Genomic DNA, 16,188 nt, shown 5'->3' with positions numbered 1-16,188 from the left:
CGTACATATAATTATACATATATATATATATATATTATGTATATATATATATATATATGTATATAAATATATTTATATATTTCATTTTATTATATATGTAATTTTATTATATATGTATGTATATATGAATGTGTATAATTTTTAAATTTTTATTTTTATTAATTTTATTAATTTTATTTTTTATTAATTAATATTATTAAATATTAGATTTGATAATGTGGTATAGGGTTGATGATGTGGCATGTGACTAGAATGCCATGTCATCAGAAATATTATTATTTTTTTCGTTGAGTGTTTTTTTTTTTTGCCAATTTTTAAAAATATAGAGTTTTATTTGCCAATTTGTAAAAGTACATGATTTTTTTTATCAACAAAAAATTATAGAGTTTAAATTGTGACGAAGAAAAAGTACAGGATTTTTATTGAGATTTTCTCTATTAAAAAACTAAAATCAAAGAAATATAAGCAAATATATATATATATATATATATATATATAATATTTTATAATTATAATAAAAATAAAAAGAAATAATGGAATTCTATTTGTAGCCCAACGCCACCCATAAAATTCTCGCCTACCATCCGTGAAATCTGAGATTTTCCAAAACAATTGCTAATACTATGAAAAAAATATAAAAATATATCCCAAAATAAAACCACGTGCCTCAATAGCGCGTGCAAATACGCGCACACACGTGAGTTCACTCCCTAGAAAAGCATCAAAGTCCCGCCGATGCCCCGCGAGTGCACGACACGCGACATCTACATCAAGACTATGTAATACGTGCACGCACACTATGTAATTAGATATACATTTGTATAATGCGCGTTATATATATATGCGTTCTCATATATACATACATATGTATGCATATACGTGTACATATATGTATAAGCGTCTGCTTTCTCAGATTAAGGGGAAAGAGATACAGCCTCTAGAAGATAAGGACAAATCGCAAGGTGTAGTGTAGTTATCAACGGAGTGTTCATCGTCATCCTCAACGAATCCATATATTATCTGGATTCAATCGGAAATTTTTTGTTACTGCGCTCCTTTCTTCGTTTACAGTCTTCGCATACGATTCGAATCTGTGGTGAGGAGGTTTCTGCGAATGGGGAAGGCGTTCGAATCGGTGGATGCGATCGAGCTTGTGACGGAGCTGCGGCGGAGCTTTGACGCCGGTGTGACTCGCGGGTACGAGTGGAGAGTGGCTCAGCTCAAGAACCTCCTCAAGATATGCGACCACCACGAGCCGGAGATCGTTTCTGCCCTCCGCGACGATCTCGGCAAGCCGGAGCTCGAGTCCTCCGTCTACGAGGTCAAACCTTCTCGCTCTCTTTCTCCATCTATGGTTTACATGCTTTTGCGCTGGCGATTTCGATTCCGTGTCGTAGTTGATTGGATCTCTTCATCAATTTCGTGTGCTTCAGTTATCTTCGAATATGCGTTGGATTCTGAATTCCGTGTTCGAACTGGATTCATATTTTTTTGGTGTTTCTGTGATCTGATTGAAAATTCCGGCGGTGAAATTCCGTTCCGATTTCCCAATTTCTTGGTTGAATTTGAGGAATATGTCAGTGCCGACGTGCCGTAGTTTTGGAGCTACTGGTTTGATATAAAGTTTTTTGGCTACTTTAAGTTGTGTCTCCGCAGCATTTGCTCTTGTCACATTCCTTCTTGCCTTTGATGGGTTTGATTGCCCACTTGGAGGAATGTGGCGATTCACAGTTCTATTCCGACTTTAATGCAACTTTTTCTGTGTTTTCGGATCAACCAACATGGCAGATGGATATATAGAAACCATCAAAGACATTGATAGTGTCCTCTTGAAAGCAACCTACCCATGCATTCATTGTTTCTGTTTTAGTATTGCGGCATTAACTAACCACCTACTCCTCACAACACATGTCTTAGGACTACTTGCATATATAGGGTGTCGACAATCGACATATGTTTTCGTATGCTTTTCTTTTCTTTTCTTATTTTTTTGGTTACTGGTATTTAAGATGCAGTTTGAGCGATCTCTGTCAATGTGATTTTATATGATTCTACTCGTTTTTCCTGCTCAATAAATGTTAACGACGTCTCATTCTTCAATTGTCAACAATGGCTCGTTTTTTGGGTATTAAATACAAACGTTTTCCTTATCTTATTCCGGAATATGGGGGCAGGAATCATATTGTTGGAGACATCTCTGATGCATTTGGTTCTTAGATCACGTGGCTGGAAATATAAGTAGAACACCTTTGTTATGTTGATACGTGCATATGCCGTTTTGTGTCTCTTTCCTCTCTGTGACGTAAACTGTGTTAAGGTCATGCATATCATGTGATCGATGCGGCGGTGCAGGTAGCCCTGCTGAGAAACTCGATTAAGTTAGCACTTAAGCACCTAAAAGACTGGATGACACCGGAGAAGGTGAGGCTTATGCTGGATACTGGCTTTACTTGTGTTCTTTTGTTGTCCAGCTGACAAGTAATCTGTTTTCACAGGCAAAAACTTCTCTAACAACCTTTCCTGCGTCAGCTGAAATTGTGTCGGAGCCTCTGGGGGTTGTCTTAGTAATCTCGGCTTGGAATTATCCTTTTTGTATGTTGACTCCACCTGACCATATTCTTCACCGTTTTAGTCTTGGTCTTGTTACTATTTTGTCCGTGGTTATTCGTTCTGACGCAGTCTGTTTTTCCCGCAAGTGTTGTCTCTTGACCCTGTTGTTGGAGCAATTGCCGCTGGTAATGCTGTTGTCCTGAAGCCATCAGAAATTGCTCCAGCTTCAGCATCTCTGCTCGCAAAGTTAATGGAACAATACCTAGACTGCTCCGCCATAAGAGTTGTAGAAGGAGCTGTGGCCGAGACAACTGCTTTGCTGGAGCAAAAGTGGGACAAAATATTTTACACAGGTTCGTACTTTTCCTCTGTAGTTATTCGGAAAATGATGCATTCAAACTTCCTATCAGCTCCCTAATGTATGAAAATAACATCTTACTTAAAAAGGAGAGCTAATATAGGAATGGAGTTTAATAGCATCTCTTTCTGTATTCAATATATGGAATTTTGTTTAGTGATGATGACCCTGGTTTAGGCTGTCAATTTGGGATACATTTTTGGTGTTTAAATTCCAAATAAAAGAAACTCACTGCTGATGAAATCTTCTGGATTTGTTTAGGTAATTCAAGGATTGCCCGAATCATAATGGCTGCAGCAGCGAAACACCTCACACCTGTTGTCTTGGAGCTGGGAGGAAAATCTCCTGTTGTCGTGGACTCGGGCATCAATTTGCAAGTACTAAATAGTAACCTTTTTTTTCCAGTCTTATTCCATTCGAATTCTCCAGCCAGAGGCTTTACACTCACACTGTTGGAGCAGCCGACTTCATTTGCCGACAATGCTGACAATGTATTCTTGTGTCTTGTAAGGTTGCTGTTAGACGCATAATTGCCGGAAAATGGGGTTGCAACAATGGACAGGCGTGTATTTCTCCCGACTACATCCTGACAACAAAAGATTATGCTCCAAAAGTGGTAGGTTAAGATGGATAATTGATATATATAATATATACCCAGAACCTGGGCTACACTCTCTGCCAATGTTTAACCTTTTATCTTGTCAAGATTGATGTCCTGAAGCATGAGCTGGAAGCATTTTATGGGAAGAACCCTATTGAGTCCAAGGATCTTTCTCGTATTGTGAACTCGAACCACTTTGATCGCCTGGCAAAGATGTTGGATGAGGAGAAAGTTTCTGGCAAAATCGTCTATGGAGGTCAAAAGGACAGAGCTAACCTGTGAGTTTCTCTATCTGTTTTTCTTTTTCACTGTCCTATGCATTTCGATCGACCAGGAACGTTGAATCCCTTATGCTTATGTTTTTGTCACAGGAAAATCGCTCCAACCATCCTGCTTGATGTACCGAGAGACTCTCTGATCATGAGCGAAGAAATATTCGGCCCTCTCCTCCCCATCCTCACGGTAAGAACGACACCGATTTCATCATGACTCACTCGGTTTGGCCTTTAGAAACTTAAAAAAGGTAAACCCGTTCATTCGTTTTTGTTCTGTACAGCTCGACAAGTTGGAAGAGTGTTTTGAAGTGGTGAATTCCAGATCAAAGCCGCTTGCTGCATATCTATTTACCAACGACAAGAAGCTGAAAGAGAGATTCGCAATGAACGTCTCTGCCGGAGGCGTAGTGGTCAACGACATTGCTGTTCACGTAACCACTCCACTCGCGTGCTTTGTCATTATATCGCCGAAAACTCGATCTCATCTCAATGTTTTGCAGCTTGCTCTTCACACACTGCCTTTCGGAGGGGTCGGGGAAAGTGGAATGGGCTCATACCACGGGAAATTCTCGTTCGACGCTTTCAGTCACAAGAAGGCGGTTCTGTACCGAAGCTTTTTAGGTGACGCATCGATGCGATACCCGCCCTACTCCCGAGGGAAGCTTAGATTGCTCAAGGCTCTTGTCAACAGCAATCTAATGGACTTGCTCAAAGCTATATTCGGATTATCTTAAAAGACACAAACTCAGCCGTTTCATATTTATTTATCCTATTGTTTTGGTTTCCTGTTATAGACAATATAGGAATGGTAAATTACATTATCCGTGCTTGAACAACCAAACGCAAGTGGTAAATAAGAGGGTTTTGTGCTCAATAAGAATCGGACCAAACTCCATATAAAGTCCGAATGTTTGTTTTTACCAATGGTTTTTTTTTTTTTGGTGTGTGTGTTCGGACATGTTAGGATGATGTAGGAAAAGGGTTTCGATCATTAAGGGAAGATCCTTAAACGTAGAGTACATTAACACGACATAGGACACTAAGATTAAGTTGACTCTTCCCGTTTTGTCTATCACCTTTTAGTAATTGAAACCTTTAGATTCATCCTATAACGCTTTTCCTTTTTCCTTTCGGAATTCACATTGTTGTGGATTGTACACTCGATTTCTCCGACGAATCTCTTAGCTCGTTTCCAGAAAATCCGGAACGTCGGTATAGAGCTCTATACATAATCAGAGGTAAGAACACTACTCTGTTAATAAAGTAATGTTGTTCTGTTTGCCTTTGCATACATCTTTTGTACAAAAGGTATCCATGGTGATTTACGATGTCGAGAAGCAACAGGTCGAGGTCGCGAGCCATTCCCACAGTCTCGGAGATATTCACCAAACCTTGATCGGATCCTTACGGAGTATATAAAATATAAAGTCTTAATGCTAGAGAACCCGCTGTAGTGATAGAAAGCATGAGTATAAAGTGTCTTAGAGTTTGCTGATTGATGAGCTACAAGGAGTTTTACATCTTCTTTCACATAAAATTCTCTTTCCCCTCTTGACTAAAACATCTGATTAGACCATACAATCTCAACGTCAAGAGTTCTACGAGGGCCGTCTTTACTGCTGTCCTGACCGAGGCTAAAGGTTCCACTGTACGTTCCTTCGGTCAGAACCTTGTCGACGGGGATCGTTACTCTTCCAAGAGTTCTCTGTTGACAAAAAACCAAGAGATTCGTGTCAGAAACCAGAACGTGTTTTAAGCGTAAACATGATTCAGAGAGATCCGAATTTGAGTATGAGGTACATTGCGGAAGAGGTTCTTGGTTTTGCACAGAATGTGGAGAAAGTGTCCACTCGGAGGAACAGCAAAGTCCCATGTGAATGATTCCTTCCAAACTGGTGAACTGCTTCCTCTTACCACCTTGATGCAACAATGGAACGTGTTAAAATCTCAAAAGATTTCTCTATTGGTTCCGAGCTTTTTGTTCTCTGGAAGGCAAAGTTTGAAACTTTATAATTTCAGAGTTTTGAGTTCGGACAAGATCTGGTACCTGGGTTTGTTTGGTGGGACAGTTGTCGATCGTCAATCTACAGAAGGGATTTGTAGAACCCATGGAGTTCTTGAGATTATCACCTCGATGGATGGAGACAACCAAGGTACCAGGTAAACAGTTCAAAAGGCTATTCCCTCTCTGACGGAAACTGCCCTGAGGACGAGACTTCATCATCATCTGCAGCACCGGGATCGCCTCCGCCGCTAGAACCGCCTGAGATCTCGCTGTCTCCGTCGACATGCTCGACCATGACTGCCTCAACGTGTAGAGCGTGTCGAGCGCTGCCTCTCTCGCCTCCTTGTCTCCTGATTTTAGGGCTCCGATCAGATGAGGGATGGCCATCGTCGTCGCTTCCGATGATCGGAGCTTCGGGAACGTCGTCAGAATCACGTTTAGCGTCCTCACCACTTCCGCGTTTATCGTCGCCGTCGTCCAGAACTCTCTCTCAAGCGCCGCTGCGATCAAATTGGTATTGAAATTGAAATTTATCCGATTTAGGGTTATCTCTGGTACCCATGTTGGCATCTTATGGGTCGGTGAAATTAGGGTTCAAGTTCAGGTTTACGAAATGGGTTGGCATCAAAATCGGACAAAATATGTCAAAATCTTACAGATCAAGTTCATGGGTCGTGGATTAGACACCGGAAACTTACCAGTTAGAGATTTGACGAGATCTTGAGACATGTACTCTTGAAGCGTGTGGTTGGAGAAGAGACATTTGATCATCAATGCCGCTTGAGCAGAAACCTGCGGGTTACAGGACATGAGCATTTCTTGAACCAGCATGATTCCACCAGCTTCAGCCACAACCTTTCGATTCGTTCGGCTATGCATCACGAAGTTCTGCAATGCACAGATCGCCACCATTTGTATCTCCTGGCTCGACACGTCCTCTAGCAAGCTGATCAATGCTCGACATGCAAAGGCCGAGTCCGTAGCTCTGGCCAGTCCTTCGTGTTGACCCAAGTTCCCTAAAGCCACCGCGACCAGAAGCTTAGCCGATTCTGATGTTGTCTGTTGATCTAAAAGGTATTCGGACAAGGGTGTCATCACGAATTTGCAGATTCTCATCTCTCTCACCTTAGGGTTGTTCAGTATCATTTCGACTAATCTTCCAGAAAGATCCTCGCAGTGGTGCGATCTCAACAAGTCGAGTAATGCATCGATTGCTCCGGATTCAGCCATGGTGATTACGCTCGAAGCTTCGAACTTCTCCCGGATGATCAACGCATTCAGGGCTACGATCACTGTGCTCTCTACTGTTGAGAACAACATCCTGGAAAGAACATGTAATGTTACTCTGAAGAAGTATTGTTCTGGGTTGGATCTGAGGATGTTGCAGAGAACAAAAGCCACTGATTCCCACAGCTGAGTCGGAAGTTGAGGATCTTCGTCGGCTATAACCTTTGAGAGCTCGAGAATTCCTCCGGCTTCTTCAACTTCCTTTGGCCATGTAATGGATGAAGCCTGTAATCCCTTTAATGCTATTTCTTGCAAGGTCCTTATTCTGATCCCCGAAAGTTTCACGAGTGGATCGATGAAATCCTTCGTTACAATATCTTCTTGAAAACGCCGTTCTAAAAGAAGGCGGGTCAGGAGTTCGATCGTCGCATGTTGTACCGCTAGGGATTCTGACTGAAGCAGCGGTACCATAGGTGTAACTATGGTTGCAGATGCCATGTCCAAAGAATCGAGAACATTCGGCTTTTCCAAGATGTTGGTTATGGCTTGTAAACCGCCGAGCTGACCGTCCAGGCTCAAGTCTGGTCTAAGTAAAATTGAGAGAAGTGGTTGCACCATTTTTATCGCGCTTTGGCTCCTAGCTACAACGCCGACGTTTGTTAGGATCCGGAAAAGCTCGGCTATTATGGAACACAACGAATTCAGAGGAGATCTAGATAGTTGTTGAAGGGCTTTGTCGATTATCCCTGATTTAACCAGATCCAATTTTCTCGATGTCTTATCTTTTGCCATCTTTATGAGACAAGATATGGCAGCCTCACCGATCTTGTAGTTTTCGTCAGAGACTAATCCGAGACATAGATTCAGACATTCATATCCTTCAGCTAGTTCGGAGTTTTTGTCATCCATTAATCTGTCAAGCGCGACTATCCCAGCTTCGACCGAATCATTAATACCGGATTGAATGAGTGATATAAGAGATTCCATGCAATCTGTAGCCAACGACCTTGTTCTGAAACCGTCGTTCCCAAATATAATGTAACACAACTTGGCAGCAGTCGTCTTCGATTCAAGCGATGAACCATTCGAGGACAAGATCTGGTAAACGTTTTTCAACGGGTTTCCTTCGAATCCGTTTAGAATATCCATTTTTGGAACCTTCCCAGAAGTTAACGTAACCAATGTACCGAGAGCGGTTTCTCTCTCCATCTCCGAGGTCGTGTTTAACATATCGATGAGGGATGGAAATGCTTTCCAGGCAGATTCAGAGTCTCTTATGTGCTCAGATTTGAAAAGCTCTCGAAGAGCTCTAGCTGCACTATAGCGAGAGCTTCTAGACCCAAGATGTAGAACTGCAATGAGCTGTCTCATCGAGCTAATGGCCGCTTCATGCTGAGTGATTTCCAGGTTTCGAAATAGCGATCCGAGAAGTTCAGATACAATGATCTCGGTTGAATCTTGAGGGCTCAAAGACAAGTACTTTGCTAAAAGATCTAGAGCTCCAACCTTGGCCATTTGTACTTTGTTTGGATCACTCTTATCCGAAATACGAGTTAGAATCCGAACTGCCACAGGAGGGGCATCAGGTCTATTTGCATTTGGTTTTAAGAGATCGACCAATATAGGAATATATTTTTTCGCCATTGATCCGCCTCTTATTCCTTCATCTTCGAAAAGCTCCATAAGAACAACTTCACAAGGGTTTTGTTCGAGGCAGAGCTCTTCTGATAAGGCGACAAGGCTCTTCATATCCAAATTTGAGTACCCAACAGAATTTATCAGACCGTCCACTATGTATGAATTCGCGATTTCAGTGTTGGTTCTTGTGTTCTTGTTACGCACGAGGGCGACCAAAGCTTGCGCGGTGAAGTATCTCTCGATGATCTGATCGGATTTCATCAAACGGGCGAGAGTTGGGACAAGTTGTGTCGTTGCAGCAGACGAGACAGTGATCGGTTCCTGAAATATTATGGCCAGTAATGACGTTGTGATCCATATTCCTTCTGTTTCTTGGGCTGATTCCTGCGAAAACAAACAATAGGTTTCAACAACGTATACGGATATTCATATCGATAAATGATTAAAGTACATACCGTGATATTTGAAGTGTATCTTTGAAGCTTCTCGGAGATCATTTCGAGTCCATTGGCTTCGATGACGGCGAGTCTGTTCTTCGGATAGCAAGAACAAATGCAAGATAGTAACCAAATGGCGATTGTACTTCCTGGGACAGAAACTGGATCAAACATCTCAGACTCGCCTGTGCTCCGATGTAAGAAAGATCTCGGTCTCTGGACTTCAATAGTGTAAGAAGCGCCTCGGAAATTCTGTTTTGTTGCCATATCTAGTAATGTGGATACAAGGCTTTTCAAAATCCCTGATCGATCAAGAGCTTCTACCGACAGGTTCTTGTCATTCTTCACTGCGCATATGAGCAATACCGCTCCTCCAACTCTGGTTTCCGGGTTTGGTGAGTTCGTCACCCTGTTCGCCAATGAACAAATCGATTTCAATCTCGTGACCAACAGCTCGCCCAACCGGATATGTTGTGTCCTGCAGAAACGTGACAGGATCTCTATCGCCTTGTCTTGAACCAACGAATGCCCTTCTCCGACACAACGGACAAGAGAATCTAAACTCGAGGGAACATCAGAAAATGCTGAGAAAGGATTAACGTCATATTTAGCTTGAGCCAAAAGCGAGATTACTTCCAAAAGCTCAATGAACGTGTTGTTGTTAACATCAACATCAGTTGCGTTTAATAGATCGATCAGTCCAGGAACGGCGAAACGATACTGATCATTCCCTTTAAACACATCACCAACTTGGAAATGCTTCAACAACTGATGAAGAGCGTGTGAGGCATTTCTCTTACCCTGAAGACTTCCTTCTCTTAACACTCTTGTCAAGACTGAGACAACATCTTCTGTTAATGCTTCGGCCGCTATGTTTGGATCCGAGAGAAGGTCTGCGAGGGTCGAGATAGGATTCTCTGCTATCTCGATCGGGGATATCTTAGCTGATTTTATTATGGGTTTGATCACTTCGCTTTCTGCGGGATACTGCTTCTTCTTCGGAGCCTTTTTCTTGGTCGGGTTGGATAACGAGCCCAAGGCTCGGGCTAAGTGTGTTGCGACGGCGTGAGTGTTTCCTGTGAGAAGTTTCGAGCCGAGATTCTCGCTCTCGTCGATGCCAAGACAGTTGCAGAGATCTGGTCTTGAATTGAACAAATCAGCCAAGACAGAGGCTGCATTCTCCTTCATCTTGTCGTTCGATGATGCGAGTGTCTGAACAAGAGATCGCAACCCGTTATTAGCTGCAGATCCCTTTTGAACAAAGTCCTCAAGAGAAGCTGACGCAAGAACGTGGCCGAGAACTCTAGTCAAATGGACCTTTGATTTCGAAGTATCCGCCAGAAACAAAGCTAAAACCTGTTCTATCACGGACGAATCGGCTGTGCTGACAAGTTTCATTAGGGCCTTGGCTGATGTCTCTTGAGATTTTGGTCCGCCGTTCTTCAGAAGCCATAAGAACGCTGGAATAGCTCCGGCTTTCTCGACACAGACACGAATTTCCTCGCTGTGACTGCATAGGTTCCATAGAATTCGAACTGCATCATCTCTAGCCTTATGAGAAACTCCTCCAGTCTTTAGTATCTGAACCAATGGAGGAATTCCGCCCGCAGAAGTTATGGCCCATCTGCTTTCATCGACCTTATCAGTCAAGATCGCTAAAAACTCGACGGAAAATTCTTGATGTTGTTCAGTGGATAACCCGAGAAATGGTATAAACATTTGAATCCCTTCTCTCTTTCCGATTGCTTCCCAAACATCTCCTTGTCTGCATAGTTGTGACAAACAGGTTATCATACGTTCTCGTAGGTCCGCGGTGGTGAGAATCGTGATCCCGACTAATACTCTCTTCTCATCTGCATTTTTCAGCGATACCGAGATCTTGATGTTTCCATATAGACTTGTCATAGCCTCCAAGATACGTTCTTGGATCAACTTAGTATCCCGAGGTTTCAATAGATTCACGAGAATACCCTCTATCTGTGTAGGATCAAATGTTTCGTGATCAGAACTTGGGTCAAAGATCCTTAGGGCGTAAGCTAGGGTGCCGAGAATATCGGCGACGGGCTCGGCTAGACGTGGAGACAGAGATAATTGCCCAAGATACACTATCAAGACAGACAACCCTCCACACAAATATGCCAAAGTCTGTGTGGCATGACGCTGTAAATCTCGACCAATTTCTTCATCTACCGATACTTTAGACGGCGCAACCACAGCTCCAATGAGGAGACGGATACCGTCCGATTCTCGAACTACCTTCTTAGCTTCTTCCGACTTCGACGTGATCGCTTCAAGAGCGTCTATAACGCTTGCACGCACGAAAATGTCGTTCTCCTCGCCTAGAAGCTGAAGCAAGGCTTTGATAGTACCCGATTCTATGATTCTCGGTATGCTACTGTTGAAAACCCTAACCAGACGAGCTAACAAAGACGCGGCATTCGACTGAGAAACCGCGTTTTTGGATTGGAGAAGGTTTAATACGACGTTTACGCCTCCTTCTTCGAGTGTATGCGTCCAAAACTGCTCTTTATCGCTGCAGAGATTGCTCAAAGCTCCAAGAACATGCCCTTCGACGGTCTTATCGTGGTTTTTCTTCCTCTTCAGCTGATCCCACAAACTCGGAACCACGCCTTCCGTGACGAAAATCTTACTACCGACATTGTCATCTCTCATCCCGCAGAAAGAAACCTCATACAAGGCAGCGGACGCAGCTTTCTTTGCATCGACGGATTCAGATTTCAGAAGGGATAACAACGGCGGGATGCATCCTCCGATGAGGACTTTGGACCGTAGATTCTCGTCTTTGCAGAGAACGTTGAGGATTGAGGCGACGTTGAGTTTGGCAACGAGGGATCCATCCCGAAGGAGGGATATGAAAGAGGGCATTGCGTGAACGTTCTGAGCGATCGCCCTTCGGCATTCTCTCTTGCCTTTGACCAGACCGAGTAGACGAGCCGTACTGAGCTCCCTCTCCGAGGAAGATGACTTCTTCGAGTGAAGCTGCTCCACCAGACGTGAGATTGTAACCATCGCCTTCTCTGGATCATCCATCTCTGTTGATGTTTTACTGTTTTCTCTGTAAAATTTAGATTATAGTTTATATATATCGCGTGTATATATATTTATATATATAAGATATGAAATATAAATCTTAATAATTCTGGATATTACAAAACTTGAATGAAGAAAGAAATGAAACCTTGAGTGAGTGTCATGTTGGTGGGAAGAGGAGGGAGGCTTCGACATTTGCGGTAGATACACACACAGACTTTATTTACAACTCCTCCACCCGACTTTTACATATATAAAAAAATTAATATATTAGCAAAACAAATTGCAATACGCTTTTAAATATATATATATATATATATATATATATATAATAAGATGTTTGACAAAATTAATATCTTCTCTCTTTCAGATTCAAGATTTTCCATCGGCATAAATGTTTAATGGATGATATTAGTTCTTTTATTGTGATTTTCCTCGTACATATACGCGTAAGATTGATCTTTTTTTTTTTTTATATAAAGCAGATTGATCATTTTCTTCCTTCGAATCGATAAAATTGCAAGAATTGATTGAAACAATTTCTTGAAAAATAAAATTAAATTGTAAATAAATAAAAATACCTTGTGTGTGTATGAAGCAAACGTGCTCTACAGCTCCGTCATCCTCCAAGATGCTGCAATTGTTCTTTTTTTAAAAAAAAAACGAAAATATTAATTAAATTAATCCGTTTGTATTCCAATTCATAATTAAGAGGAAAGAATCTTTTCATTGTTCATGCTTTTTTTTATAGAAAAAAAAGGTAGGGAATTCAAGAATTAATTACCTCCTACGTTTGGCTTTGCAAACCCTTCCTAACAAAACAAACACAAGAAGAGAAACCCGTAAGACTCCAAAGGTTTTTTGTTACAACTAAAAACTGGGATCGTAAATTCCGACAATAAATACAAAAAGATTTCCTAAAATTTCTCATTTTTTTTTCATATCCTATTTTTTAAGCATTTCTATTTTAGGAAAATTAAAGTTATTCCATGACATGGATTTGGATAAATCAGACGTTTCTTCTCCTTTGTCGGTTATTTCAGTTGGGTCATTCGAAACAACGAGACAAACGTTGAATTTCTTTAACGTTGACCTTTATATATATATATATATATATTTAAATTTTTTAGTAATGAATTAGGAGTTTAAATTGTACAAGAATTTGATATTTTACGATGCATAGAGGAATATTCTGTTTATGAACCCTAAAAGATATTGTGATGGAATTTACAGGAAAAAAAATAGAATTTCCAGCTAGATGCATATCTGTGTCGGATTAACAAAATAACCAAAAAAGTATTGAAGGATATTTGTTTCTTTTATTCACAATATGATCTACTCCCTTCAACTTCAACAGTTGTCAGATTAACAAATTAAGACAACAATTATTTATGTTTTTTTTGTAAGTTATAAATATTTGTTATATAAGTACATCAAAGGATATTATACTAACTGTGAATAAACTATTTTTGTTGTTATTATTAATAACTAATGAATTTTGATATATAATTTATTTTTTAATTTTTTTGTAAATTTTTAAATATAATAATTTATAAAATTCTAATATTGTGTAAATTTTCTATAATTTTAATATTTCTTCCAACTAATAAATATGCAATACCTGCATGAGATTAAACTAATTTGAAATTCCATTCTAATATTTATTTTATAAATAGATTCTCCATTTCTTCATATTTTTTCAAATTTATACGATTTTTTATTCTTAAAAATCTCTATAGTAAATTGTCAACCACAAGTACCATAAATTCAACAATTTTTAGGAGCGAAACAAACCCAAATAATTATCAAAATAAATCTAACGATAACTAGAATGAAACAAATGAAAAAAATTAATAGATTAAAATTTTAGTGATGTGAGTTATTATGTATCTATTTTCTCAGTTTTTTCTATAAGAATTTTAAAATTAAACTTGATTGATTTAGAATATTATTTAGAGTGCGACCTCAACTAAAAATTATATCAAATTATAATTTTTTTTAAAATTTAAAATTATATTATCATATAAGTCGTTTCATCATCATGTCATTATTGTAATTAACCATTTTAGTGAAAATTAATAAAACTTCAAATATCTCTCATATATATATATATATATATATATATATCAAGATGATTATATTTTTAATAAGTTTTAATTTGATTAAAAAGTCAATATAATAAAAATATAACGATATATAAATTCCAATATTATAATTTTGTATAATTTCAAATAAAATATTATTATATAGAGCGAGATAGAATATTTAAATTATTTGATATGCATATTTTAAATAAAATAAATATAAATATAATAGAGCATAATATAGTTGCATATATCTGTTCCATGTAATGAGAGGGAATGATTAATCTGCTGCAATGTGAACATTTCACTTACTTTTATTACGTATGTATATATGTATGTATGTATGTATGTGTTATTTGAAAACCTAAAACTCTGCCAATTTATTTTCCAAGAATGGTTCTCCGAATAAACCCGAAAAATTATATTAAATAAAACTATGTAATAGTGGGATATTGAATATTCTAATGACAGACATTTTCTAGAAATATTTAGACAATTGATGACTTACTTATTAGTCTTAGATACCATATTATCTCAACATGATGGGATTTTTTAAATAAATAAACCTTTAGAATAGTTTTTTTAATAACGAGGAGGTTTATTGAGCCTTCATCTCATTTAATCCTTTGATAGAGATTTGTCTCATTTAATCCTTTGATGGAGAATCAGTCTTCAGTCACATAATTAATTATGTTTTTTTCATTTAATCATACAATTAATTACGCCTCCACGTAATTAAATAAATAAACTTTCAGAATAGTTTCCTTGTTTTAACTGAATGATTTTTTTTTAATTCTCTATGCCTTTTCTGATTTTTTTTTTCAAATTTACTCATATTCTATCATAGTTAATAAGAAACAATTAATAATATTTAAAAATAAACTAATAAAATGTATTTTGGACCAAAATTTTTTTTTTATTCATAACCAAAAATATGCTCGAACAAATCATATTAGATGGGACGTAGCATAGGATTAATATAATGAAATTCTTATTCATAACCAAAAATCTAACAATGAAGCATGACGGTCCACAACCAGCCAACATCCACCGTCCGATCGGGACATTGCCCAAAAGATCGGACGGTCCACAAAATTTTATCTCCCAAGTCTACCGTGGTCCCAAAATCGGCACACTCATTGACCGAACCATTCATCGGTCTCGTGTTACCGTATGAGCGTCCGTTACCCTACATCTGCTTCGGCATGTACATGAACATATCCTGCAGCCGCCACATCTGATTACTCCCCACGAACGCATTCTCCGCAGTGGCATCTATGTAATTATACCCAAAATCAAGGGTATTAGTATTACCACTGCTTCCGCCATTGTTGTTGCTGCTCACTGCCCAATCGTTCCACTCTGCCTCGCTCTGGACCTCGCTGGTGAATTCCGGAGACACCACGTGGTCCGAGCAGCTCGACTCCGTGTTCAGCTTCGGCATCGAATCCGACGTTTCGAAGTACACGAAATCGTTCGTCGCCGGATTCTGCGGCGGAGGCATACGGTACGGATCCGCCGTCATTTTCGGCTTCTCCTCGACCAGCTCTGGTATCGCCGGGAAATTCCCGACGCCGCTGTACATCGTCGGTGGTCGCTTCTCGATGATTCCTTTCTTGTTGTATATGCGGCAAAGCACCCAATCGTCCAGCTGGTGAAATCAAAACCGTCGGATTAAGCAATCGAATCGAAATCGAAGAAAGATACCAAAATTTGTAAACGGATTTTTGAATGTTCATACCCTTAGGCTATGATTTTTCTTGCGAGCAGATCGGTCTACGTCGGCAAGGCGGTATTCGTGCATGATCCAGTTGGTTTTCTCTCCCTTGGGGGCTTTACCGGCGTAGAACACCAAAGCTTTCTTGATCCCAACCGGTTTAGGTAAACCGATCGGTTTATCCGCCCCCGTCGCCTTCCAATAACCGGTTCCAGCGGCTCGGTTCGGCCGCCCAGAAAATCCGG

At 39.8% G+C, this 16,188-nt stretch overlaps 3 protein-coding genes across 4 annotated transcripts in view; 1 reads left to right on the top strand and 2 right to left on the bottom strand.

The window, feature by feature from the left end:
- Window positions 1-858: 858 nt before the first annotated feature.
- Window positions 859-4,708, top strand: LOC104806831 (aldehyde dehydrogenase family 3 member H1). Of its 2 annotated transcripts, XM_010531913.1 has the most exons (11): window positions 859-962; window positions 1,072-1,321; window positions 2,353-2,421; window positions 2,496-2,592; window positions 2,697-2,903; window positions 3,170-3,285; window positions 3,420-3,524; window positions 3,615-3,787; window positions 3,881-3,971; window positions 4,066-4,215; window positions 4,285-4,708. In XM_010531913.1, exons 2-11 carry the CDS (start codon window positions 1,115-1,117, stop codon window positions 4,516-4,518), a joined length of 1,449 nt encoding a protein of 482 aa, XP_010530215.1. In that variant the 5' UTR covers window positions 859-962; window positions 1,072-1,114; the 3' UTR covers window positions 4,519-4,708. The 2 variants fall into 2 exon arrangements, with proteins under 2 accessions (XP_010530215.1, XP_010530214.1); XM_010531912.2 differs by having other exon boundaries at window positions 898-1,321.
- A 488-nt stretch (window positions 4,709-5,196) lies between these two features.
- On the bottom strand, window positions 5,197-13,005 carry LOC104806830. Its single transcript, XM_010531910.1, has 8 exons — window positions 12,927-13,005; window positions 12,724-12,787; window positions 12,291-12,384; window positions 9,110-12,167; window positions 6,488-9,038; window positions 5,832-6,289; window positions 5,585-5,701; window positions 5,197-5,489 (listed from the first exon to the last, which is right to left on the bottom strand). The coding sequence occupies exons 3-8, from the start codon at window positions 12,335-12,337 to the stop codon at window positions 5,340-5,342; spliced, it is 6,381 nt and encodes a 2,126-aa protein (XP_010530212.1). The 5' UTR covers window positions 12,338-12,384; window positions 12,724-12,787; window positions 12,927-13,005; the 3' UTR covers window positions 5,197-5,339.
- A 2,190-nt stretch (window positions 13,006-15,195) lies between these two features.
- Window positions 15,196-16,188, bottom strand: part of LOC104806829 (NAC domain-containing protein 2-like) — a 1,697-nt gene continuing 704 nt past the window's right edge. The window contains exons 3-4 of the mRNA XM_010531909.1: window positions 15,968-16,175; window positions 15,196-15,877 (exon numbers count right to left, since the gene is read on the bottom strand). Of these exons, the coding sequence (XP_010530211.1) occupies window positions 15,416-15,877; window positions 15,968-16,175 (670 nt within the window). The 3' untranslated portion in view covers window positions 15,196-15,415. The remainder of the gene's footprint in view (window positions 15,878-15,967; window positions 16,176-16,188) is intronic.

Source organism: Tarenaya hassleriana, unplaced genomic scaffold (genome assembly GCF_000463585.1).
Source record: "Tarenaya hassleriana unplaced genomic scaffold, ASM46358v1 Cleome12, whole genome shotgun sequence".
Classification (NCBI taxonomy): domain Eukaryota; kingdom Viridiplantae; phylum Streptophyta; class Magnoliopsida; order Brassicales; family Cleomaceae; genus Tarenaya; species Tarenaya hassleriana.
The sequence above is the reverse complement of the archived record's forward strand: the minus strand, read 5'-3'. Positions and strand labels throughout refer to the sequence as shown.